Genomic DNA, 21,510 nt, shown 5'->3' with positions numbered 1-21,510 from the left:
TGAGTCCCAGCCCACTGCCTTCCCACTGGCTCACCCTCCTCTGCTGGGGCTTCGGCTCTAAGCTGGGCTGGCTGCTGCTGCGCTCTGTGGGTGGGAGTCGTCGCTGCTTCCCTGCTGCATAAAGGGCACCGAAGAGTTAACAGGACCCCCTGCCCCACATGCCCCTTCCTGAAAAGACCCAGGCCCAGCTGGATCTGGCCCTGCGGTTTCCTTTGCATCACACCAGAGCATTGGGCAATGGGGCCTGGCTGCCGCGAGGCAGACACAAAGCTGCAGACAATGGGGAAGCTGGGAATTCTGCAGCGGCAGCAGAACGGGCCGGACGCGTGGCCAGGAGGGGCTGCGGGGGCGTGAGGGTGGGGTAATGGGACACCCTGTGTTTGCCACGCAGTCCCAGCCGGGGCTCGCCCGTCAATGCCCCAGCCCCTGCAGGGAGGACACGAGCACAGGCTGTCGGGGCCGGTGTAGAGGGGGTTACTCACTCAGCTGTCACACATGTGAACAACGCGTGTCGTGGATACAGGTTCTGTGCCAGGAATGGTTCCGAGCTGCCGGCCGGACTCCAGCGGTGAACCCTTGATTAGTCCTTTCTATTCAATCTGTTTATGAAGCAGGGCCGACCACACGGACCTGCACCAGTCCCCGGCGGATGGCACAGAGCGAAGCAAACAAACTAGCCCCAGCCTTTGAGTCCCTCCCCCAGGAGCACGGTGTGGGTCACTGCCGGCTGCTCCTCAGAGCAGGGCTGGCTGGGGGCCCTGTCAAAATGTGCTGGTGAGAGACTCCACACTTGGTGCCTGGCTGCTCTGCAGCATCACAGATGGGGCTGGAGCGGGATCGTCCCAGCATCCCACAGGGCAGCCAGGGCAGCTCCCACTCCCACCCAACACCGGCCAAGAGCCCAGGTCCCCCAGAGGCAGGAGGGAGGCGGGTAGCAGTGCTCGCAGAGACCTGACAAACTCACAATGCCCAGCATCGTGTGCGTGGCCAGACTGCACCAGCCCAGGCTCCCTCTGGCCCAGTCTTCAATAGAGGCCATCGCCCACTGCTGCAGAGCTGGTGATGGGATAACCTGGCCCCAAGGAACGTGCCCTCCACCCCACCCCTGCCCAGCGAGGGGTCAGCTCTGGCCCCGAAGCAGGGGAACTGATAGCCCTCCACTGGGCGGAGATGGGGGCCACTTCCTGAGAGGCTGGTGTGCTAAGAATTCAACCAGAACATCTGTAACAGCCTGCAGCCTCTTGCACAAGCCCCGGCATTTCTGCATTTCTAACTCCTACGCTACCCCCCACCCCCGACAGCCAAGTAGGAGCTAGGACAGCTGCCTCGCTGGGCAGGGGTGCGTCAGCAGCTGCCGGTTTGCTTAGGGCAGCAAGAATATTCCCCAGCTGTCCTGTGACCAGCCTCCAAATAAACACTGGAAACGAGAACTAGGGTTAGTGGCTTGCTACTGCCCTGGGGGAGAGGCCTGGGCACAACTGCCAAACGCCCTCCCGCTCCACCCGCCAGGAGCCTGCTGGCCCCAGGGTCAGGCGTGTAACCAAACCAGCCAGCTTTCAGCTGGGCTCTGGCTTTGTTAACGGTGTGGGCAGGGCCTGTCCTCTACAGCCCCTAAGACAAGAGCGGCCGGTCCAGGATTGGGGCCTTTTGGTGCGACCATAATTCACAGGTTTCAGGGTAGCAGCCATGTTAGTCCGTATCCACAAAAAGAACAGGATCCTTGTGGCACCTTAGAGACTAACACATTTATTTGGGCATAAGCTTTCGTGCGCTAGAACCCACTTCATCGGATGCAGAGAATGGAATGTACATAATTCACAGACTCACTGGGGATGTTTCTGCTCGCACCCTCCCAGCCAGCGTGTGCTGCCTCTGCTGCTGCCCGCTCCCTTCGCTTGTGGCACATCGAAAAGCCCCCAGTGCCTGGGATCCTTGGGTCATGACACCCCTGCACCGGACCGGATCTGAACGTGGGATCAGAGTCCTGGGGCCAGGGAACATTGCGCTCTGCGTCCGCCGGGAAGCACTCGACTTGGTGAGCTTGAGGGCCATGGAGCGAGGCAGAGGGAAGCCCCTCAGACCCCCAGCTCATCGGACCCCAGACTCCACCAGGCACCCAGCCTGTGGCTCCTTTCCGACACGCTACTTTCATGGCCTGCCCCTGCCCCATGGCACCGCATGCAGCTGTCCCTAGCCACATCCCATGGCCGCCGCCCAGGAAAACGCCAGAGCTGATGAGCTCAGCTATGAACAGGGCTTCTGCTTTTCAGTTTTTAACCCATCAGCACCAGCCCAACATCCCGACACAAACTCAAACGCAGTGACAAAGAGGCATGTTTATTCACTGAACACAGAGAGTGGTTACTCGGGTCTCCTGGGAGCAGCACGGCGCGCTGGAAGGGCGGGATTCCTAAGGACCCCCGCTGTGTGGTGCGTGAATTGGCCTGCGTAGGCCCTGCTGGCAGGGACCCTAGCAAAGAGGGACCCCCGGACAGTGTGTGCAGAACCAGCGCCCCGAAAAGCCCAGACTTGTGGACAGCACCATAAATCGCTAAATGTAACCCCCACCCATGCTCCCTTCAGGGCGTGGCAGCCCCATTCCCAGCCCCTTGGGTGCCTTGTCCCGGGGCTGAGGTCCCCCCACCCTGGCAAATAAACAGGTGGCTTCATGCCCCCGCCCCCGCGGCCCCGCACACTCATTGTCACAGCAAGGCTCAAGAGAGACACGGCAGCAGCCACGTCTGTGTTAAGGGCAAACCTGGAAATACCCGCAGGATCACATTGGCACTGCCCCAGCAGGCGATGGAGGGGCCTCGCCCGGGGTAAATGGCAGCAGAGCCCCATACAGCCTAATGGAGGAAGGCGTAGCACCAAGGATCAGGCCACAGATCCACCTGTTTATCTGCTGGGGCAGGGGGGGATCTCAGCCCAGGGCGAGGGGAGCCGCTGGGACCGGGGCTGCCAGGCCCCGAGGGAGGAATGCACAATCACACTGGGCTGCAGGGATGGTCATGGTGAGACCTCCTGAGGGGGTTCGGTCCAATAGATCAGGGCAGGACTCACTCTACCTCTGCCCAGCCAGTCCCAGCTGCTCCAGAGGCCGCTGTGCAGGGACGAGACTCGAGGGGTCACGGAGCTGGAGCCAAGCCCTGGCAAGGGATGGCCGCTGTCTGTGAACGTTGCGGGAAGAAGCTGTTGGTTCAGTTCAATCGGTGTCTGGCTGCACAAACCAGCAGGAAGGACGCAGGACAGCTCAAGATAAGCCACTGCTCAGCAAATGCCTGAGTGCTGGTAGGAGATAGTGCAAGGACTGTCCACACCAGCGAGCAAAGGGACTCGAGCAGTTTGTAACAAGCGTCTCCTGGGGGTTGGGGGAGAGAGAGGCTGTTTGCAGGGCCAGGGTGACATGCAGGAGCTGCTGGGGCAACTGCAGATGCCGGCCCTGTCTAGATCCTCATTGCAGAATGGTTTTGGGTAGGAGAGAAAAGGTCGCAGACTGTGTTTCTAAAACCCTTTCCCCCAAATGCTTTGTTCCTATTGTTAAAACAAACAGTACTGTGGCTTGCTGGGCACAGGCTCCCAAAGGGAAGCCCAGAGGTGCCAGGACTCACTCAGATCCCCTGGGTCAGCATGGCTGCTACACCGGGTGCTGCGTCCCAGGCCTGGGCATGGCAGAGGTGCACTCAGACCTGTAACCTCCTGGGAAGTCTCTCTCTGGCCCAGTCAGTCAGGGGCTGGCTCGTGCCCTGGAGCAGGAAGGAAGTGATTTCCTGCCAGTCGTCCTCTCCCATGACACAAAACCCAAAACACCAACATTTCCGGGATGGTGCCCCTGCAGGGTGCTGGAGGGGGTGGGAGGCGGTTGGATCCAAAAACCTAATCCCCAAAATCCCAGCCCTAAAAGGGGGAAGTTACAGAAAATTCTGAGCCTTTGGCAACAGGGGTAGGAAGCTAGAAATGCTCCCGTAATCTTCCCCCCGTGGATGCTGCTTGCAGCAGCTTGCATGGGGGCTGCTTGCACAGATGCACATTGGTAACTGGCTCTCAGGTGCTCGGCCGCACCCATGCAGAGTGTGTGCCCAAACGCTGCCCCGTTCTGACCTGTGCTTCACTCCCTGGGCTGGTGCCGATGACTGCATGAGGGGCAGGGAAAGTCACGCCCTGCGGCCCTGGGTCTCTGTAAGCTAGGGAGGTCGGGTCTCTGTCGCCCTCTCGTGGCTGATTTGCGTAAGAGGGTAACAGACTACTATTGCTGCCCAGCAGAGGAGTTACCCCCCATAGCTTAGGAGAGAGGAGCTTGGGACGAGGGCCACTAGCACCCAATGCAGGGATCCTGCCTGGGACAGCTGCAGAGCTGAGGGTGAGGCTCCATATGCCACATCTCCATAGTTAGCCTCCTGGAGGCTGGTTCTCTCTGAGGACCCCAGCCGTAGAGGAGACCCCAATGCATGGAGGTCTCCAACCACAGAGAGGACCCTAGCCAGAGAGGAGACCCACCTAGACTGTGGCCTGTAGCCATGGAGATGTGGTTGTAGAGCGATTCCAGATGTTGCTCCAGTCCTGTCTCTATGGCAGAGGGGTTGTTGGGGGTGCGGCTAGACTGGGGGAAAGGGCTGGAGAAGGAATTTGTGGGAGGGGGACATGGGGAACTGGAGATTGGGGGGAATCAAGGCGGGAGCTGGGAGGATAGGAAGGGGAGTGAGGCGCCAAAGGGTTGGATGATGGGGAAATAGGAGAATGAAATCATGAATATTCAGATATGCAAATATAGAGGTGGCACTATGTGCATTATATCGCCATCTGCCCCGCCCCACAGCCTGCAGGGGCCTGGGGCGTGCGAGGGGCGATGGCTGTACGGCTGTGCGCCCTGCAAGGATCCCCCAGGGTAACGACAGCGAGCAAAGGGGAGGCAGTCATCACCTGACATGTCACAAGCCTGGCCCGCAGTGGGGCTGCCATGGGCCCGTTCCTCAGCTCACACCCCGATGCTTTGGTCCTCCATCGTGGACTTGGTCTCCTGTGTGGATCTGGTCTTCTTCCTGCCGTCACCCATGGAGAGCGAATCCTCGTTCAGCACGTTGCGGAGGATGGTCTTCAGCGAGCGCTGGAACCGGTCTTTGAAGTCCTGGCCCATGATGACGTAGATGACAGGGTTGAGGCAGCTGTTGACGTAAGCCAGACCCACAATCAGGGGGTCGGACTCAGCGGCACCTTTGTAGAGGCTTGTGGTGGGCTTGTGGGCAGCAATGATCAGCCCCACCACGTGGTAGGGGAGCCAGCACACAAAGAAGCCGATGATCACCACAAGAATGACCTTAATGGTCTTGCGCGAGCGGGTGAAACGGCTCCTGTGGACGCGGGCCAGGACCAGGCTGTAGCAGGTGGCGATCACCATGAAGGGGACCAGGAAGCCGGCAGCGAAGCGGAAGGTAGCGACGGACACCTCCACGGTGGTCTGGTAACTGGCCACTTGAGCGTACTCCAGGACGCACATCACTTTGCCTGAGAAGTCCTTGTGCGTCATCCGGAAGATGAGGGTTGGGAGGGTCATGAGCAGAGCCAGGAGCCAGGCTGCCCCGCTCAGGCCCCAGGCCAGCCGGGTTGTGCGGTGGTTCTGGCACCAGATGGGCCTGGTCACCAGGGCGCAGCGGTCCACGCTGATGGCCATCAGGAGCAGGACGCTGGCAAACATGTTCAGGATGGTGAGGGATGGGAGCAGCTTGCAGGCGAAGTTACCCAGCTCCCAGCGGTTGCTGCGGGCCACGGGCACGGCCAGGAACGGCAGTGCCAGGCAGCAGAGGAGGTCGGCCACCGCCAGGTTGAGGAACCAGACGGTGTTCACTGTGCGCTTCATCCCAAAGCCTGTCACCCAGATGACAGCCACGTTCCCCGGCACGCCCAGCAGGAAGACAAGGGAGTAGAGAACCAGAGACACCCACAGGATGGGGGTCAGCTGGAAAGTCTGCGGAGCTGGCGTGTCGAAGCTGGGCGCAGTGAAGTTACCGTACGAGTAAGGATCGTAGTCATCAGACACCTCACTGACGTTCATTCTGCAGCAGGCTCTGTATCCTGTAAACAAACAATCAAATAGAAATGCCAGTCACTTCCTGCTGCTCTGTGGGAATGGCACCGTAACCACATTGTTTTATTAAAACACAGATCCAGATTGGCCTGTGGAACTCACCGACATACCTCTGTGAGGCCAGGAGCTTACCAGGATTTTTAAAGAGGACTGAACATTTGTACTCATGGGACCACCTGGCATCAGGAAGTGTGGCTGGAATCTAAACTGCCTGACAGGTGTTGTGGGGGGGACCTTCCCCTGTAGACAGGCTGCTGCAGAGCTCAGAGGATTTTTACACCTTTCTCTGAGTGAGATAGTGCTGGGCATGGTCGCAGACGGGATACCATGCTAGACGGTCCCTGGCCTCATCCACACTGGGAGGGAAGAGTGATGGTTCCCATCAATCTCACAGCGGGGGAGCATGCAGCCAGACCTCAGTTTACTGACCACGAATTATTAGGGTTCATCTCCCATTCCTATCCTTAACCCCCCACCAAAAAACCTGCCCTTGAGAATGTTCCTGGTTTTAAACCAAACCCCCACTCCCAGCTAGCAGCCTCCTGGTCTGGGGGCACCTCAGGGCCCTGAACTGCTGGGAAGCGGGTGGAGACGGGACTCGGAACAGCTGGAATCACTCACAGGTTTGTTTTTAATTTTAATCTGCAGGAATTAGCATGCGTGAATTTGGTGCTGGATAAAGTGAATCTGCTGCCTAGGTGCTACCAGGACAGCTCCCCCCAGGCACCTTCCCTGGGGCCCTGCCGGCCGCACCCCCTCCAGGATGAGATGGGACCAAGTCCCACAGCCCACCCAGGCATTGGCTGCACTGGCAATTTGCCCCGATTCCAGTGCCTGCCCCGCTGCACACCCGCTGCTACGCCATTGTCTGCACTGCTCCGGCTGAACGCTGCTTGGAAAGCAAATCACAGCGCACAGCGGCGTTTGCACGGGGGTAGCTGGGACCTCTAGAGCAGACAAGACTTCAGTCCTTGGCCTCTCTGCTGCGCCTACCCAGCAGGGGCCCAGACGGTACCAATGGGTGAATGCATGCCTGCCCTCTTGGGAGCTGGGCTGAGGCCCCGGCGCCTTTCGCACAGGCCAGCGAATGCCCATTGGAGGCTAAGGACCTGGGCCCGAGTGTCTCCGCGTTCTGTGCCCGGGCTGCCCAGTCGCAGGACGACTCTGCACTGCGAAGCCAGTTGCCCAACGTTGCGTCCTTCCCGTGATGAAAGAGCAAAGCCGTGTAATTGGGGCAGGAAGGAGAAAGGAACTGCTATTTATAAAGCACTCTCTTCGGGCGAGGGCCCCAATCCGGGAGGCATGGGCAGCAATGCCTACAGGACTGGGCCCTCGGTGAAACCCCCTATCTGGTGCAGGTTGCTGCGCTGAGCTGGGCCCATATGGGTAGCAGTAAGTGCCTGAGCTCAGCCTCTCCCCCTGCTTTAGGCTGGTGACAAGAATAATGTGATCGTGCAACAGCACAGCCTCAGATTCACGGCTTCTCTCCCCAGCTCTGGGAGGGGAGCGGGAGCTATTGGTTACCCAGAGGCTGCTGGGAGCCAGGACTCCTGGATTCTATTCCCAGCTCTGGGAGGGCGGTGGGGTCTGGTGGCCAGAGCAAGTGATGGCTCGTCAGCACGTACAGTTGCTAACAAAGCTAAACATGCAGAAATGAGGCTCTTTAGCCCAAGGCAGATGGCAGCTCCAATGCTGCAGCGTTTCTAGCCACAAAGCAATCCAATTTCCCAAAGAAAGAGTTTTGTAAACACAGGACCCCTCCTGCGAGGGCTCGAAGCAGGCTGTGTGGTCATAACTATTGGGGGACGGACAGCTCAGGGCGTGGGGGTGCCCTGGCACCAGACACATATCGGAGCTAGTTGCTGGAGCAGTGTGGTTGTACATCGATCCAACCAGGCTGGGTTAAACACAGCCCAAGCCCCTAGTGTTGACTTAAAATATTTTAACTGAACTAGAGAATGGAACCAGAAAAAAAACCCTGGTGCAGGGGAAAATTTCAAGCCTGGTCCGCAAAGGAAAGTGTGACCAGTTCCACCAATCGAGTTAAGCTGGGATATGCCGCTGAGGGGGCATTAAGTCCTGTATCGGAGGGGCTTTTTCCGGTTAGCTCGAACTCCTTCCCAAGCAACCTCAACTACACTGAAAGCCGCTGCCCTAATGCGGAATAAGTGTGTCTACATGGGCAGATCACCAGTATAACTGCACCACTTTCCATTCATACCTTAGTTACACCAAAAGGCTCACCTGTGCAGAGGCAGCCCAAGACCTGTTTTACGGCAGTGAAGAGTTGCCCATTAGAGAAGAGAGGACGTGGGTGCCAGGGATTGAGCTGTCAGCATCAAACGGAACAGGCTTGCCACACCACGGACAAACCCCGAGACCGTTCCAACAACTCACATGCTGACCCACAGCCTATCTAAAGCTCCATCCCAAATGCAGCACCGCGACAGGCAAATCCTGACCTGGGACACGACTGGTCGGGGAGCAGGCACAGCCGGCGTGGGGTGATCTGTGGGCAGACTATCAGAGCAAGCCCAGGGGACCGGAGGAAAAGCAAATGATCTAGGAGCACCAGCCCAGAGCCAGCACTTAATGTGGGCGGCACCGTCTCAGCTGGATTCTGATAGACGCCCTTCTTTGATCAGGCCACTTTCAGCAATGTCCCGACTGGCTTAACAACAAGCTTCGAGGCCTAACCCAGACTGTCCATAACAACTTGTGCCTGTCTAAGATAATGACAATGCCAGGAGCTGCCTGCGAAGTGCAGGCAGGATGACATCGGCATTTGCCCCATGGGCTTGGCTGTTCCCACCTGGAAGGCCCCACAACGCTCCCGAGAAGAGATGGCTCCGGGCCCGAGGCACAGAGCTAAGCAAGCACTCACCCCGTGTGCCCAGACCCTCAGGCTGCGTCCGTGCTGCAGGCGATTTTCGCAAGTGTGGACAGGCAGCGAAGGCTGAGGTTTTAAAATGCCGCAAACAGGAAGTTCCAGGGCTCTGCAGAGAAATTGCCTAGTTCAGCCCTTAGAAGAAGGGAGAGGGTCAGAGGTGGGGTGGCAGCCCAGAAAGGAACCTGGCCGTGGTGGAGGCTTCCACCCCCATTCCTGGAGCTCTGCGTTTGATTCCCAGTGCTGCCACCCTCCCCTAAACCGCTCTGGGCTTGGGGCCCCATTCTCCGTCCCCCCAGCACTTCATGCAGGTGTTTACACCCATGAAACGCCCCCCAGGTCAGAACAGCTACACTCTCTCGTGGGGTAAATGACAGTGTAAGGTACAGTCTCAGCTCCCCGTCTGCCCTCCAGGCCAGTGCAAACACACGCCTGCTCAGGACGGAGGCGGTGAAGGCAGAGAGACCCTGCACAGACAAACGAGTCGGGCACAGGAGATCGCAAAGGGGTTGTTTGGAGCAGAACTGCATCCTGGGGAGATTAACTCACCCAGCAAAAACCTCATCTCAACCTGCTTCCTGCTGCAGCGCCAGAGTGGGCGAGTGACCCGCCTCCACGTCAGGCTCTGAGCTCCTTGCCATGGGACCTCCCAGCAGTCTGCATCTTGGGCCCTACCCACAGAACCCAACCCCCCTGGTGCACCTCGGCCCTGCCCCTGAGGGACCCTCTGGTGGGGACTCCATCCCAGTGTTGCAGGCACAGAAGCTGCCCGAGGCAAGCAACAGTGGTTCGGGCCCAGAGTGCTTAGCGCCAATAAACACACCAGGGTGGAGAAGCAAAACACAAGTTTATTTGAGATCTCAAAGCGGTGCTGGGAGACTTGGCACGCCTCAGATCCAGCACATCTAATCCAAGCAGTTTACCTTTATATTCTTTACTTTTAGCTAAGCCCGTCCCTTCTTTCCTCCCTCCCCCTTTTCCCCCTCGTAGCAGTTACATCAAGCAGTTACACTAAACAGTTAATCAAGGCTGGAGACTACAAGTCTATCTTGTTAGGTTCACTCCTTTGAATTACGACCTTGTCCTTTCTTCTTTGTGAACCGTTATCTCCTCTCCCTCTGCCAAAAGTATGCAGGCCTCATTAGTTCTGCCTTATACTGGTTTGAGCTGTACGGCAACTGATAACGGACGTTGCACCTGGCCTTTTCTATTTATTGGCCTGTTAGGTCAATTAGAGTTTAAACATGGAGGGACTTTTGCTCATCTGAGGCCTAAACAGGGAGATTCCATCTCCTTATTGCCTTTTACCTTTTTAAGTTACTTAGGGTTATGCTTTGTGACACCAACAATTCCCTCCCTTGAGAATACTCAACAAGCTTTTGGCTGAGTTTTCTCATACTCTGCGGACAAGATATGATTAAATGCCATGGAGCTGGGGTTATCAATAAGGGGGTACATCTGGAGTTCTGGGGTACGGGGGGCACAAAGCTTACGGGGGAGCATCTTAAAACAAGCAATCAGGATGAGGGTGACCAGGCACAGCATCACCCCCGTGAGGAGGAGCCGCATGAGGCCCCCTCCTATTCCTCCTAGGTTGGGCAACCAACTCCAGAGGAAGTCAAAAGTGACAGGTTCCCTTTCTTGGGCCTTCCATTGCTTTAAAGCTTGTTCTGCTGACAGGATACGTTTGTTAATGTCCTGTGCATTTTCTGGGACATAAGTACAGCATTCATCTCCAATAAGGGCACACACTCCGCCCTGTGAAGCCAAAACACAATCTAGGGCCTGGCGGTTTTGCAGGGCCAGCAGTCGGAGCTGATAAAGCTCAGAGCTGATGCCTTTTTCTATAGCCAGGGTGTCATTGGCAAACTTGGCGAGGAACACAGAAAGCCTCCGGTAGAGTTGGGCCAGTCGTCCCACCCCATATGATGGAAGGAGGATCATACCAAGCCTGTCTCCCTCACTAATGGGCTCTGGGGTGGCGTACAGAGATCTACGCCATCTGGGCCGGCCATATGGGGTTTGGGCCAGGACCCGCAACGGAGGGGCAAGGAATCCCAGGTAACAGCTTCCATACCACCCATGAGGGAGCCACATATAGGCGTTCTGACCACATATGTGATAGAGCAGGGCATTGCCCAACAAACCATTATATCCCCAAGCCATTTGTGCAGTCTTTGCTGGGGTCCAATATGCAAACCCTTCCCCAGAGTCCTGTCCGGAGCTGTTATAAACCGGAATGGACACGTTAGCGGTCGGGATTAAATAATATTGACAGGTGCTATTACCTGCAAACCATGTGTGCTTGGCCATTCTATTTTGTGCACGACAGAGGAGGCCAGGGGGAACGGCACGAAGCCTGATGGGCTAAGGGATAACAGCGCTGTTTCAGATGAGCTTTCAAGGATAATTGGTGAGGCTAAACTGGGCTTCCTTGGAACAGTTTGCAGCTAGAGTAGGCCATCCAGGGGCAATTCTTGGGATGGGTGGGGGATATTGAGAGCCATTAATGCTCTGCCATACCTGGCAAATATCCGACCAATTTTGGGGAACTGCTCTCCATGGCAATCCTCCCGTGTGGTGCGGGATTTGGGAGCATATCCAGCAGTTAGAAAGGTTAAACTCTTGGGCAAAGGCAACCTTTAAGGCTTCATAGGTGTTTGTTTCCAGGTTAGTGAGATTTCCTCTCCACCCTGCATGGGCTGGGAGGGAAGCGGGGACTAACAGGAAAAGTGCCCCCATGGCAAAAAGTAACATTATGGCAGACTTTGGACCTGGATCCATACCGAGTAGGTGACCTTAGGGCCTAACAACTACAATTCCCCAAATATCCACAAAATAACAATTACTAATAGCAGGCAAATTAAGAACAGGAGGGACCAGGCCAACAAGTTAGGCCAACCCTCTGAAAAGAAACATAACCAGGTTTCAGGGTTTTCCCGGGGAAGGGAATTAGAGCGCCCAAAGGGGAAACACTGCATCTATTATTCCGTACCAGTAGGGTGGAAATAATAGCGGGGCTGCCCACGAACCTGTACCCAGGTGGGACCCACAGGAGGTAAGCAGGGTGATAAGAACCCGTGAACCCTTTGGCTGGGGCCCTGTGTACTGCGTGTACCAATACGTCCACTGCCCACTGCTGGTGAAGAGAGCAATATTGTGGTCGACAAATAGGAGGGATGTGAGACCACACTAAAGGGCTTTCACCCATATAAGGCCTAAGAGATTGGAGAGGGTGAGGCTTGGCCCTTATGTCTTTTAAACAACAATTTAAGTCCCAGATCGTCGCTGGCAGTCTCTGGTGCTGGCTGGACGGTCCACTGCTCAGGAGCTGGCACTCTTTTCAGTCTCGAGTGGTGGATCCAGTTCTTATGTCCGTCAACCTTGGCCGCTGTGTGGGAGGTCAGCAGGACGGTGTGGGGTCCTTTCCACTTCTCTTGGAGAGGCTCGTCCTTCCAGGTACAAACGAGGACAGAGTCACCTGGCTGCAGGGAGTGGATAGGTTCATCCAGCGGGAGAGGCTGCAAATCTTTGGTGTACTGTGAAGAGAACAGAGAACAGCAGACAGAGAGCACATGTACTGAGACAAGAAACCACATCCCACTTCCCACTCCCCTAACAGAACCGGTGTACCATTCATAGGCCATGCCCTTCCAAACATAATCTCGAAGGGACTAAGCCCTAATCTACCCTTTGGGAGAGCACGGACATGGAGTAAAACAAGGGGCAGTGCATCAGGCCACCGAAGAGAGGCCTCCTGGCAGACCTTTGAGAGATGTCGCTTGAGTGTCTGACTGGTGTGTTCCACTACTCCACTGGCCTGAGGTCGCCATGGAGTGTGGAGTTTTCAGGTGAGCTGTAGGACATCCGAGATACTCTGAATGATCTTTGATGTGAAGTGTGGTCCATTGTCGGATTCCATCCACTGGGGAAGTCCGAATCGAGGAATGATTTCCTTGACAACTTCAAAGCCACTGTTCTGGCAGTATTATTTCGGCATGGGAAAGCTTCGGGCCATCCGCTGAATCGGTTTACTAAGGCGAGGAGGTATCTGTACCCTTGAGTTCGAGGGAACTCAGTAAAATCTATTTGCCAGACCAGTCCTGGACCCGGGCTGGCTTCCAGAGTAGCAGTGGCACTGAAAGTCCTGGTCTGGGGTTGTTCTTTTGGCAGATTAAGCATTCGGCCTGTACCTGGGAGACCAGAGGTCTGAGTCCAGAGGTCAGGAAATATTTATTCACGAGCTGGATTAGAGACACTCTGCCAGCGTGAGTGGTTTGATGTAGTCTCTGCAGCACTGCCCGCATTAGGTTCTTTGGTAGGAGGATTTTTCCTTCTGTGGAGTGAAGCCATCCCTCCTTTTCCTGGAGCCCAAGTGTGTCGGCCAGGTTTCTTTCCTCGTGAGAGTACAGAGGGGCTGGGAGCTCCCCTACAGATGGGATGAGGGCATGCATCTGGGCATCCTCAGTTTCCAGTGGTTCCAGGGTAGCAGCTCGCTTGGCCTCCCTATCCGCTCTGGTGTTGCCCCTGTTTACATCATGGTCTTTTTGGTGAGCCTTGCAGTGTATCACTGCTACCGCTGAGGGGAGCTGTACTGCTTCCAGAAGCCGGAGAATCTGGGGTCCATGCTTGACTGGAGAGCCCTGGGCTGTCAGCGTTCCCCTCTGCTCCCACAGACCTGCGTGAGCGTGTAACACTCCAAAGGCACATCTGGAATCAGTGACAATGTTAACTCTTTTTCCTTTTGACAGTTCACTCGCGCGGGTTAAGGCTACTAACTCAGCCAGCTGGGCTGATGTCCCGGCAGGCAAGCTTTCTGCTTCCACTGTCTCGTGGAGAGTTACAACAGCATAACCCGCCCTCCTGTGTCCGTTTGTAACAGTGCTACTGCCGTCGGTGTACCACTCATAATCTGCATTTGGGAGTGGTTGAGCTTTTAAGTCCGGGCGGCTGGAGTATTGGGCATCTATGACATCTAAACAGTCATGGTCCTGCTGCTCTGTTTCTGGCAGCAGGGTGGCTGGGTTAAGGGAGGGGCAAGCCTGCAGGGTGACTTCGGGGTTTTCCAAAAGCTTAGCCTGATACCAAGCCACCCGAGCCTGTGTGAGCCAGAGACCACCTTTGGCATCCAGCATGTGAGGAGTGTAGACCTGCACAGTCCCTCCCAGAGTTAGCTTTTCAGCTTCCTCAAGGACTAGGGCAGTTGCAGCGACTGCTCGTAGACATGCCAGCCACCCCTTGGTAACCTGATCCAGTTGTTTGGAAAAGTAAGCACGGGACGTTTCCAGGTGCCCAACAACTGAGTAAGCACTCCCAGAGCCACCCCTTTCCTTTCATGCACATACAGCTGAAACGGTTTAGAGAGATCCGGCAGACCCAGGACTGGGCTTCCATCAGTTTTCTCTTTAGAATTTTAAATGCCCTGTCAGCTTCTGGGGACCAGTGAAAGGGGTCGTGATCCGCTCCCTTAACACATCGTACAGTGGTTTTGCCCACAGTCCGAATTCAGGGATCCATATTCTGCAGAAGCCTGCCATTCCCAGAAACGCCCTGAGCCATTTACGATTGTTTGGGACAGGCACTTGACAGATAGCTTCCTTCCTTTCGTTTGAAAGCTGACGCTCCCCCTGCCTTAGGTGAAATCCTAAGTACTGCACTTCTGTGAGAGCAACTTGAGCCTTGCTTTGTGCTACCCGCTATCCCCGGAGTCCAACAAAGTTCAAAAGACTCATAGTTGCTTTAAGGCACAGGGTGAGACCCACAGCAGCAATTAACAGGTCATCTACATATTGCAGGAGGAGAATTTTATCCTCATTGTTCCACTCCTCCAAGTCTCTAGCCAGGGCTTGACCGAAAAGGGTGGGGGAATTCTTAAACCCCTGGGCTAGCACTGTCCAGCAGAGCTGCTTTTTAACCCTTTTTTTGTCCTCCCACTCGAAGGAGAAAATCTCCTGAGATGCAGTATTGACTGGAATTGTGAAGAAGGCGTCTTTCAAATCAAGAACTGAAAAATGGGTGTACTGTCCCCTTACAGAGGCCAACAGTGTATAGGGGTTCGGGACCAGGGGGTGCAGAGTCTTAACTCGTTCATTAACTGCTCTCAGGTCCTGCACTAGCCAGTACGTGCCATCGGGCTTCTGCACAGGCAGGATGGGGGTGTTCCAAGCTGACTGACATTCTCGAAGCACACCACACTGTAGAAAGCGGTCTATAGTTCCCTGCAGACCCTCTCTGGCTTCCCTCTTGATTGGATACTGCTTGATTCACACCGGACCTTTCCCTGGCAGGAGCTGAACATTAATGGGGGTTTGATGGGTAGCCTTTCCTGGGACCCCTGATGCCCATACCAGGGGGTACACCTGGTCCTTCCACTGGCTCCACTCTGGGGCTTGCATAGCTGAAGGCTTAATTGCAAGGGCCATTACCCAGGCATTCTCGGGGGGTAAGGTAAGGGTTATTTCGTCTTGGGTAAAATGCAGGGTGGCTCCTAAGCGACAAAGCAGATCCCGTCCTAGCAGGGGTGTTGGGAAATCAGGGAGGTAGACCAGCTTGTGAGATATAGTTCTGTTTCCCAAGGCACATTCCGCTGGGGCATACACTGGACACTCAGCTCCTTTTCCTGTAGCACCCACTACTGTGAGAGAATCTGCCACTGGCAGCTGAAGGGGTTGGTTTACAGCAGTTCGTGCTGCTCCAGAATCTATTAGAAAGTCTATTTCCGAATTTCCCACCTGCATTTTTACTCGGGGCTCCGGGGGCAGGATGGTCCGTCTCCCCTGACACCCCTAGTCTTGATTTCCTGCTGCCATCATAGAGGTACGTTCCCTCTCAGGGCACTCATTTTTCCAGTGTCCCTCCTGTCTGCATATAGCACACTGGTTGCGACCCAGACACCTCTCCTGCGAACCAGGGCGTTCACGCCCACGACCTCTCATTCCTTGGCCCCTACCACCTTCCTGAAACCTTCTCCTGCCACCAGCCTGTACTGCTGCAACCATCATTTTCACTTGTCTCTTTTCCTTCTCTGCTTCTCTAAGGCTATAAGCCTTATTGGCCGTTTCCAGAATTTGTGCCATGGTCAAGCCCATTAAATCCTCCTTTTTCTGTAATTTCCTTTTAATATCAGGGGCTGCACGGCTAGTAAAGATGCCCTTGACAATTGCTTCAGTTGCCTGGTCATCGGGGTCTGCGTTAGTATGTTGCCGGATTGTATCCCGAATACGCTGCAAAAAGGCAACGGGGCTTTCCTTTGACTCGTGCACAATTTCATAGGGCTTGGCCCAGTTATTGCGTCTAACCACTGAGTGCCGGAGACCATGTAAAATCAAATCCTTATAGGAAGTGAGGAGGGTGAATTGCGGGGCAGCATTAGGGTCCCACCTGGGATCAGCCCGGGGGACCGCCACATCAGGATGGGGGGCATGTGGGTTATGCTCATGTCTCCGTTGTGCTTCCTCCCTTGCCTTAGCTGTAACCTGATTCCGCTCCACTTCAGACAACAGGGTTCTTAGAAGGACTTGACAGTCATTCCAGTCGGGCTTGTGACTAGCTAGGCACCCCTCAAAAACTGAGATAAACTGGCTCGGGTTCATTGAAAATTCCCCAGCCTGTGCTTTAAAGGCTGCCAGTTCCACAGGGCTAAAAGGGACATGGTTGTAAACTTGCAGGATAGTAGCCTCTTCATCATCTCCCTCTGGCATGCGTGCTAACCTGGCATTTGTAACTAACTGATAGAGTCCCATTGGGGGGGCACTCCCTGGGGCTTTAGGCACCTTCTCGTTATACGGTGGGGGTGTTACAGCCGAAGGGGACACCGAATCTGTCATTACAATCGGAGGGGAGTTCTGGGGAATACCAGTAGCAATTGCCGGACCTGCTGGAGTCAGATTACACTTTTGCAAAAGATCTGATCTATCTCTTAATAACTTAAACAGCTGTGCATACATATGTTCGTTCCATTTACCGGTACGCTGACAAAACAAAAGTAACTGAAGGATCGTGTTGTAATTAAGTGATCCCTCCGGTGGCCACCTCTCCTGACCTTCCAGTTGATATTGAGGCCAGTCTACTGTACAGAATCTTTTTAGTTTGCTTTTAGTTAGTGGATCTGATCCAAACACTTCCCAATTGGCTAGAATGCATTCTAAGGGTGTACACCGTGCCCTGCCTGTACTCTGTCCCTGCCCCATATCCTAGGGTGACACTGGGCGTCCCCAGATCCTAACAGGCAAAAGGAAAAAATCCAGACAACTGGACTGTTCCTACCTTATCCGAGGGACCGGTTCTGCACCGTCGCCCGCAGCTGCTTCTCCACTGTCCGAGCGCGTTGCACCGTTGTGCCCTCCGGGGTCGATCAAACCGCATCTTCGCCGAGGCCCCCGATGAAGTCACCGGTGCATGCTGGGCATCGGTCGTCGTCGCGATCCGTCGGCCGCCGAGAGGGGTCCGGGCAAGGCTGATTTTAGCCTCGATGGCCCACCCAGGGACGCCAAAAACTGTTGCAGGCACAGAAGCTGCCCGAGGCAAGCAACAGTGGTTCGGGCCCGGAGTGCTTAGCGCCAATAAACACACCAGGGTGGAGAAGCAAAACACAAGTTTATTTGAGATCTCAAAGCGGTGTTGGGAGACTTGGCACGCCTCAGATCCAGCACATCTAATACAAGCAGTTTACCTTTTTTATACTTTACTTTTAGCTAAGCCCGTCCCTTCTTTCCTCCCTCCCCCTTTTCCCCCTCATAGCAGTTACATCAAGCAGTTACACTAAACAGTTAATCAAGGCTGGAGACTACAAGTCTATCTTGTTAGGTTCACTCCTTTGAATTACGACCTTGTCCTTTCTTCTTTGTGAACCGTTATCTCCTCTCCCTCTGCCAAAAGTATGCAGGCCTCATTAGTTCTGCCTTATACTGGTTTGAGCTGTATGGCAACTGATAACGGACGTTGCACCTGGCCTTTTCTATTTATTGGTCTGTTAGGTCAATTAGAGTTTAAACATGGAGGGACTTTTGCTCATCTGAGGCCTAAACAGGGAGATTCCATCTCCTTATTGCCTTTTACCTTTTTAAGTTATTTAGGGTTATGCTTTGTGACACCAACACCAGGGCCCATTCAGACTTCTCCTCTGCTGAGGCTGCAGCAAGGGCAGGTAGCTATGGGAGGCTGGGTAGGAACCAGCCCTACCTCCCTCTCCTTCCACCCAGGAGAGAGGGAAGCAGAGGGACCTCAGACTGTAGCCCCCTCCCAGAGCTGGGGCAGGAACCCGGGACCCCTCTGGGGTAGCTACCTGCAGCCCTCCCAGCTGAGAGGCCTTTGCTTGCTGCGGGGGGTGCGGGGAGGGCGGGGCAGGGGCCCACTTCAGGCCTGATTCTGCCGCTGCATTCCTACCTGAGAAACTCCACGATTGCACCTGTGTGAGTGAAAACGGGCACCTGGGCCGTCTCTTCATTAGGCACCTGGGGTCCCACCTCCCTGACCCCCCACTGGGACCCAGGACTCTGGGGTCCTAGCCCCAGCGCTAGGCAGAGGATCTAATGATTTAGAGCATCAGGGGCGAGTGGTCAGAGCAACAGGGCTCCGGGTGTAGTAAGAGGAGGCCCTGAAGCATAAACCCTTGTCAGAGGCTCGGTGTGAGGCCTGAGGCCTGGGCTAAAGTCATGGTCAGGACTTTGTCACATAAAGCGAAGAGAAGGTGTGAGCCAGAGGCAGGACCGGCTCACAGGGGCTGGCAAGGAAAGGGCTGATGCTGCAGACAGAAACACACCTAAAAGGTGCTGGACACCAGACAGCAGAACATTCGCATATTGCACACTCCCCACGCGGATAACAAGGAACAGGCTGACCCACGCCAATGGCTGGTTGTCTCGGGCTGCTTGCCACCCTGCAAGGGCAGTGGGAGCATTCCAGGGCTGTGTAGCTTCTTTGGATCCTTTTAACTCTTTCTTAGTTACTGTTAGTTGCTCTGCCAAATTTGTGGTGTGCTGTTTCAACCATCTCACTGCCATAGACATTCGTTGCAGAATTCTCACTTTTTTACTTTTATTATTTTTTAGAGCCTCGGTTTCTACCATTGCTCTACGTAGGCCAGTCCATATTTCCCCACTTTTTAAAAATTCATACTGACCCCCCTTACTGGCAATCCAGCGGGTCCACAAGTTATCAAACTCTGTGGGTCTATAAATGGAGGGGATCGGGGGTTCCCTAGCTCGAGGTTTTCTGCCATGTTAGATCGCTGTACCTACAGCGGACAGCTCACTTACTCACCAGATCAGTGGTCGGGGTCACCAGTGTTGTCACATGCTCCCAGGTGTGGGGCTCTGCTCTGTTCAGTGTTGATACCAATTGGCTACATGCGTGTTCCCTCTGTGTGCTGCCCCGGCTCTGCAGATCACCGACACAGCAAACCCCGAGAGAACCCCCAATGACCACAGACTCTAGTAAGGTACAAAGGCACCCGGCCAGGTTTAAATTGTCAAAGAGAAACACGGTCTCCAGCTCCCCGGCATAGACGTCCAAGGTGCTGCTCAGGAGCAGCTAGCTAGAACTTATGGGCTCCCAGTCCGTGGCAGGACTTCCCACTGCCTCCTAGGCCGGACAAAGACGTCCACTCAGAGGCATGTCAGGTGTGTGAATGAAGGGTGCATGGATAATTAAATCAACCTCCAGCATCAGCCCCTCCTGATAACACCCAGGGCTGGAGATGCAGACAACAGCCCTGACAAAGTGAGAAGAGTCCACCCCAAAAGAAAAGAACAAAGGTGCAATTGAAGCAAGAATGCAAGAGGGTGTCTGTGTAGATGCTCAGAGTCCAGAGGGGCTGCAGTTGGTGGACACACCCAGCCAGCCAAGGGATTCTTCTAAGCAGGGAGGTTCAGATCTCAACCCTCTAGGAGAAAGGTGAGGGGGAAAGGACCCGAGCCTGCTGATGGGAAGAATGAGTCAACTCTAAGAAGGGAAATGAAATTGTGTGGTATGCACAATGATGAGAATTTGAAAACTAGTGTCAGTGTTGATGCAAATTATCTGTCTGACAAAGGCGGGGGAAGATTTGCCTATAGTTGTTGGCACAGAAGATACAGCAGGTCAGAGCTTATAGGGATATTTTCAAGAACTCCTGGGAAGATCACAAAAGGTCCAATCTACTATTGACCTATTCAAATATTACCACAGGTTCGCAAAGGGATTCAGTAACATGTTATTTCCATGATAAACCTTACCAAAAAAAGCCTCTTCTAGTCAAACCTGATTTTGATAAACCATTGCTGTTACCCACTGATAATGTTGATGTTAAACTGAAAAGTGTAATAATCCTTGTGATGTTGCAGTCTGTATTATTTTATGAAAATATGCTAATGAGCGTGAATATAATTTGTAACTGGAATATGCTTCATGCTAAAGGTCTCTTGCAAGGTATCATTACAAAGCTTATAATCTACTGAGTGTGGTCATCCTATTTGTATGAATGTATCACTCTTGTATCTGAAACTAGGAATATGAAATATAACTCTGAAGCCTATTGTAATTATGCAAAGGGTGGGCAATTAACGGTGGCTTGGAATCTTGATGGCACCCACTGACTAGGACAATTGACTGTCGGTGGCTCTGTTTACCTGTAAGTCTTCCTGTATCCATGTGTGCTGGCAAGTGGGTACGTCTTACAGTGACATGTGACCATGTCACCTGAACGGGAATCCATCTTTTACCTGCTGCTTTTCCATTTAGGAGGGGTGGGAACCCAGAGAGGGACAAAGGATTTCCACAAAAGATATATAAGGGGGTGGAACAGAACAAAGGGGGAGCCATCATGAGCCATCCCCTAGCTACCACCTGAGCTGGAACAAAGACTGTCCCAGGGGAAAGGGCTGGGCCCAGACTAGGAAGGCATCCAGTCTGCGACATCTCTGAGGGCAAGATTGTATCTGTATTCAGTTTTCTTACTGTATTAGGCTTAGACTTGCGTGTTTTATTTTATTTTGCTTGGTAATTCAGTTTGTTCTGTCTATTACTTGGAACCACCTAAATCCTACTTTTTGAATTTAATAAAATCACTTTTTACTTATTAATTAACCCCTAGTATGTATTAATACCTGTGGGGGGGAGGTAAACAGCTGTGCATATCTCTCTATCAGTGTTATAGAGGGTGAACAATTTCTGAGTTTACCCTGTATAGGTTTTATACAGGTTAAAAAGGATTTATTTGGGGTTTGGACCCCACTGGGAGCTGGGTCCCTGGGTGCTGGAGACAGGGGCACTTCTTAAGCTGTTTTCAGTTAACTCTGCAACTTGTGGGTCACGTCGTTCAGACCTGGGTCTGTGTTTGCAGCAGGCAAGCGTCTGGCTCAACCAGGCAGGGTACTGGAGTTCCAAGCTGGCAGGGAAAACGGGCTCTGAGGTAGTAGTCTAGGCACATCAGGTGGCAGTCCCAATGGAGTTTCTGTGATCCAACCTGTCACAATACTGAATGAAAAATTCCTGTGATGCCTTCAGCAGTGCCTAGGGACACCCCTTTCTGCATCAATTTGGGGGGGGGGGGTGACGCTGATTG

The 21,510-nt window shown here is 54.2% G+C and overlaps 1 protein-coding gene across 5 annotated transcripts; it reads right to left on the bottom strand.

Annotated features, from left to right (window-relative positions):
- Positions 1-63: 63 nt before the first annotated feature.
- Positions 64-9,061, bottom strand: C5AR1 (complement C5a receptor 1). Of its 5 annotated transcripts, none has more exons than XR_007770275.1 (3): positions 8,967-9,060; positions 3,069-6,069; positions 64-114 (listed from the first exon to the last, which is right to left on the bottom strand). XR_007770275.1 is itself a non-coding variant. In XM_050928595.1 (2 exons), the coding sequence occupies exon 2, from the start codon at positions 6,047-6,049 to the stop codon at positions 4,976-4,978; it is 1,074 nt and encodes a 357-aa protein (XP_050784552.1). In that variant the 5' UTR covers positions 6,050-6,069; positions 8,967-9,061; the 3' UTR covers positions 2,322-4,975. The 5 variants fall into 5 exon arrangements, 3 of the variants coding, with proteins under 3 accessions (XP_050784552.1, XP_050784548.1, XP_050784551.1); XR_007770276.1 differs by having other exon boundaries at positions 97-114; positions 4,921-6,069; XM_050928595.1 differs by lacking the exon at positions 64-114 and having other exon boundaries at positions 2,322-6,069; positions 8,967-9,061.
- Positions 9,062-21,510: the final 12,449 nt, after the last annotated feature.

The sequence above is a fragment of the Gopherus flavomarginatus genome, chromosome 18, assembly GCF_025201925.1.
Source record: "Gopherus flavomarginatus isolate rGopFla2 chromosome 18, rGopFla2.mat.asm, whole genome shotgun sequence".
Classification (NCBI taxonomy): Eukaryota; Metazoa; Chordata; order Testudines; family Testudinidae; genus Gopherus; species Gopherus flavomarginatus.
The sequence above is the reverse complement of the archived record's forward strand: the minus strand, read 5'-3'. Positions and strand labels throughout refer to the sequence as shown.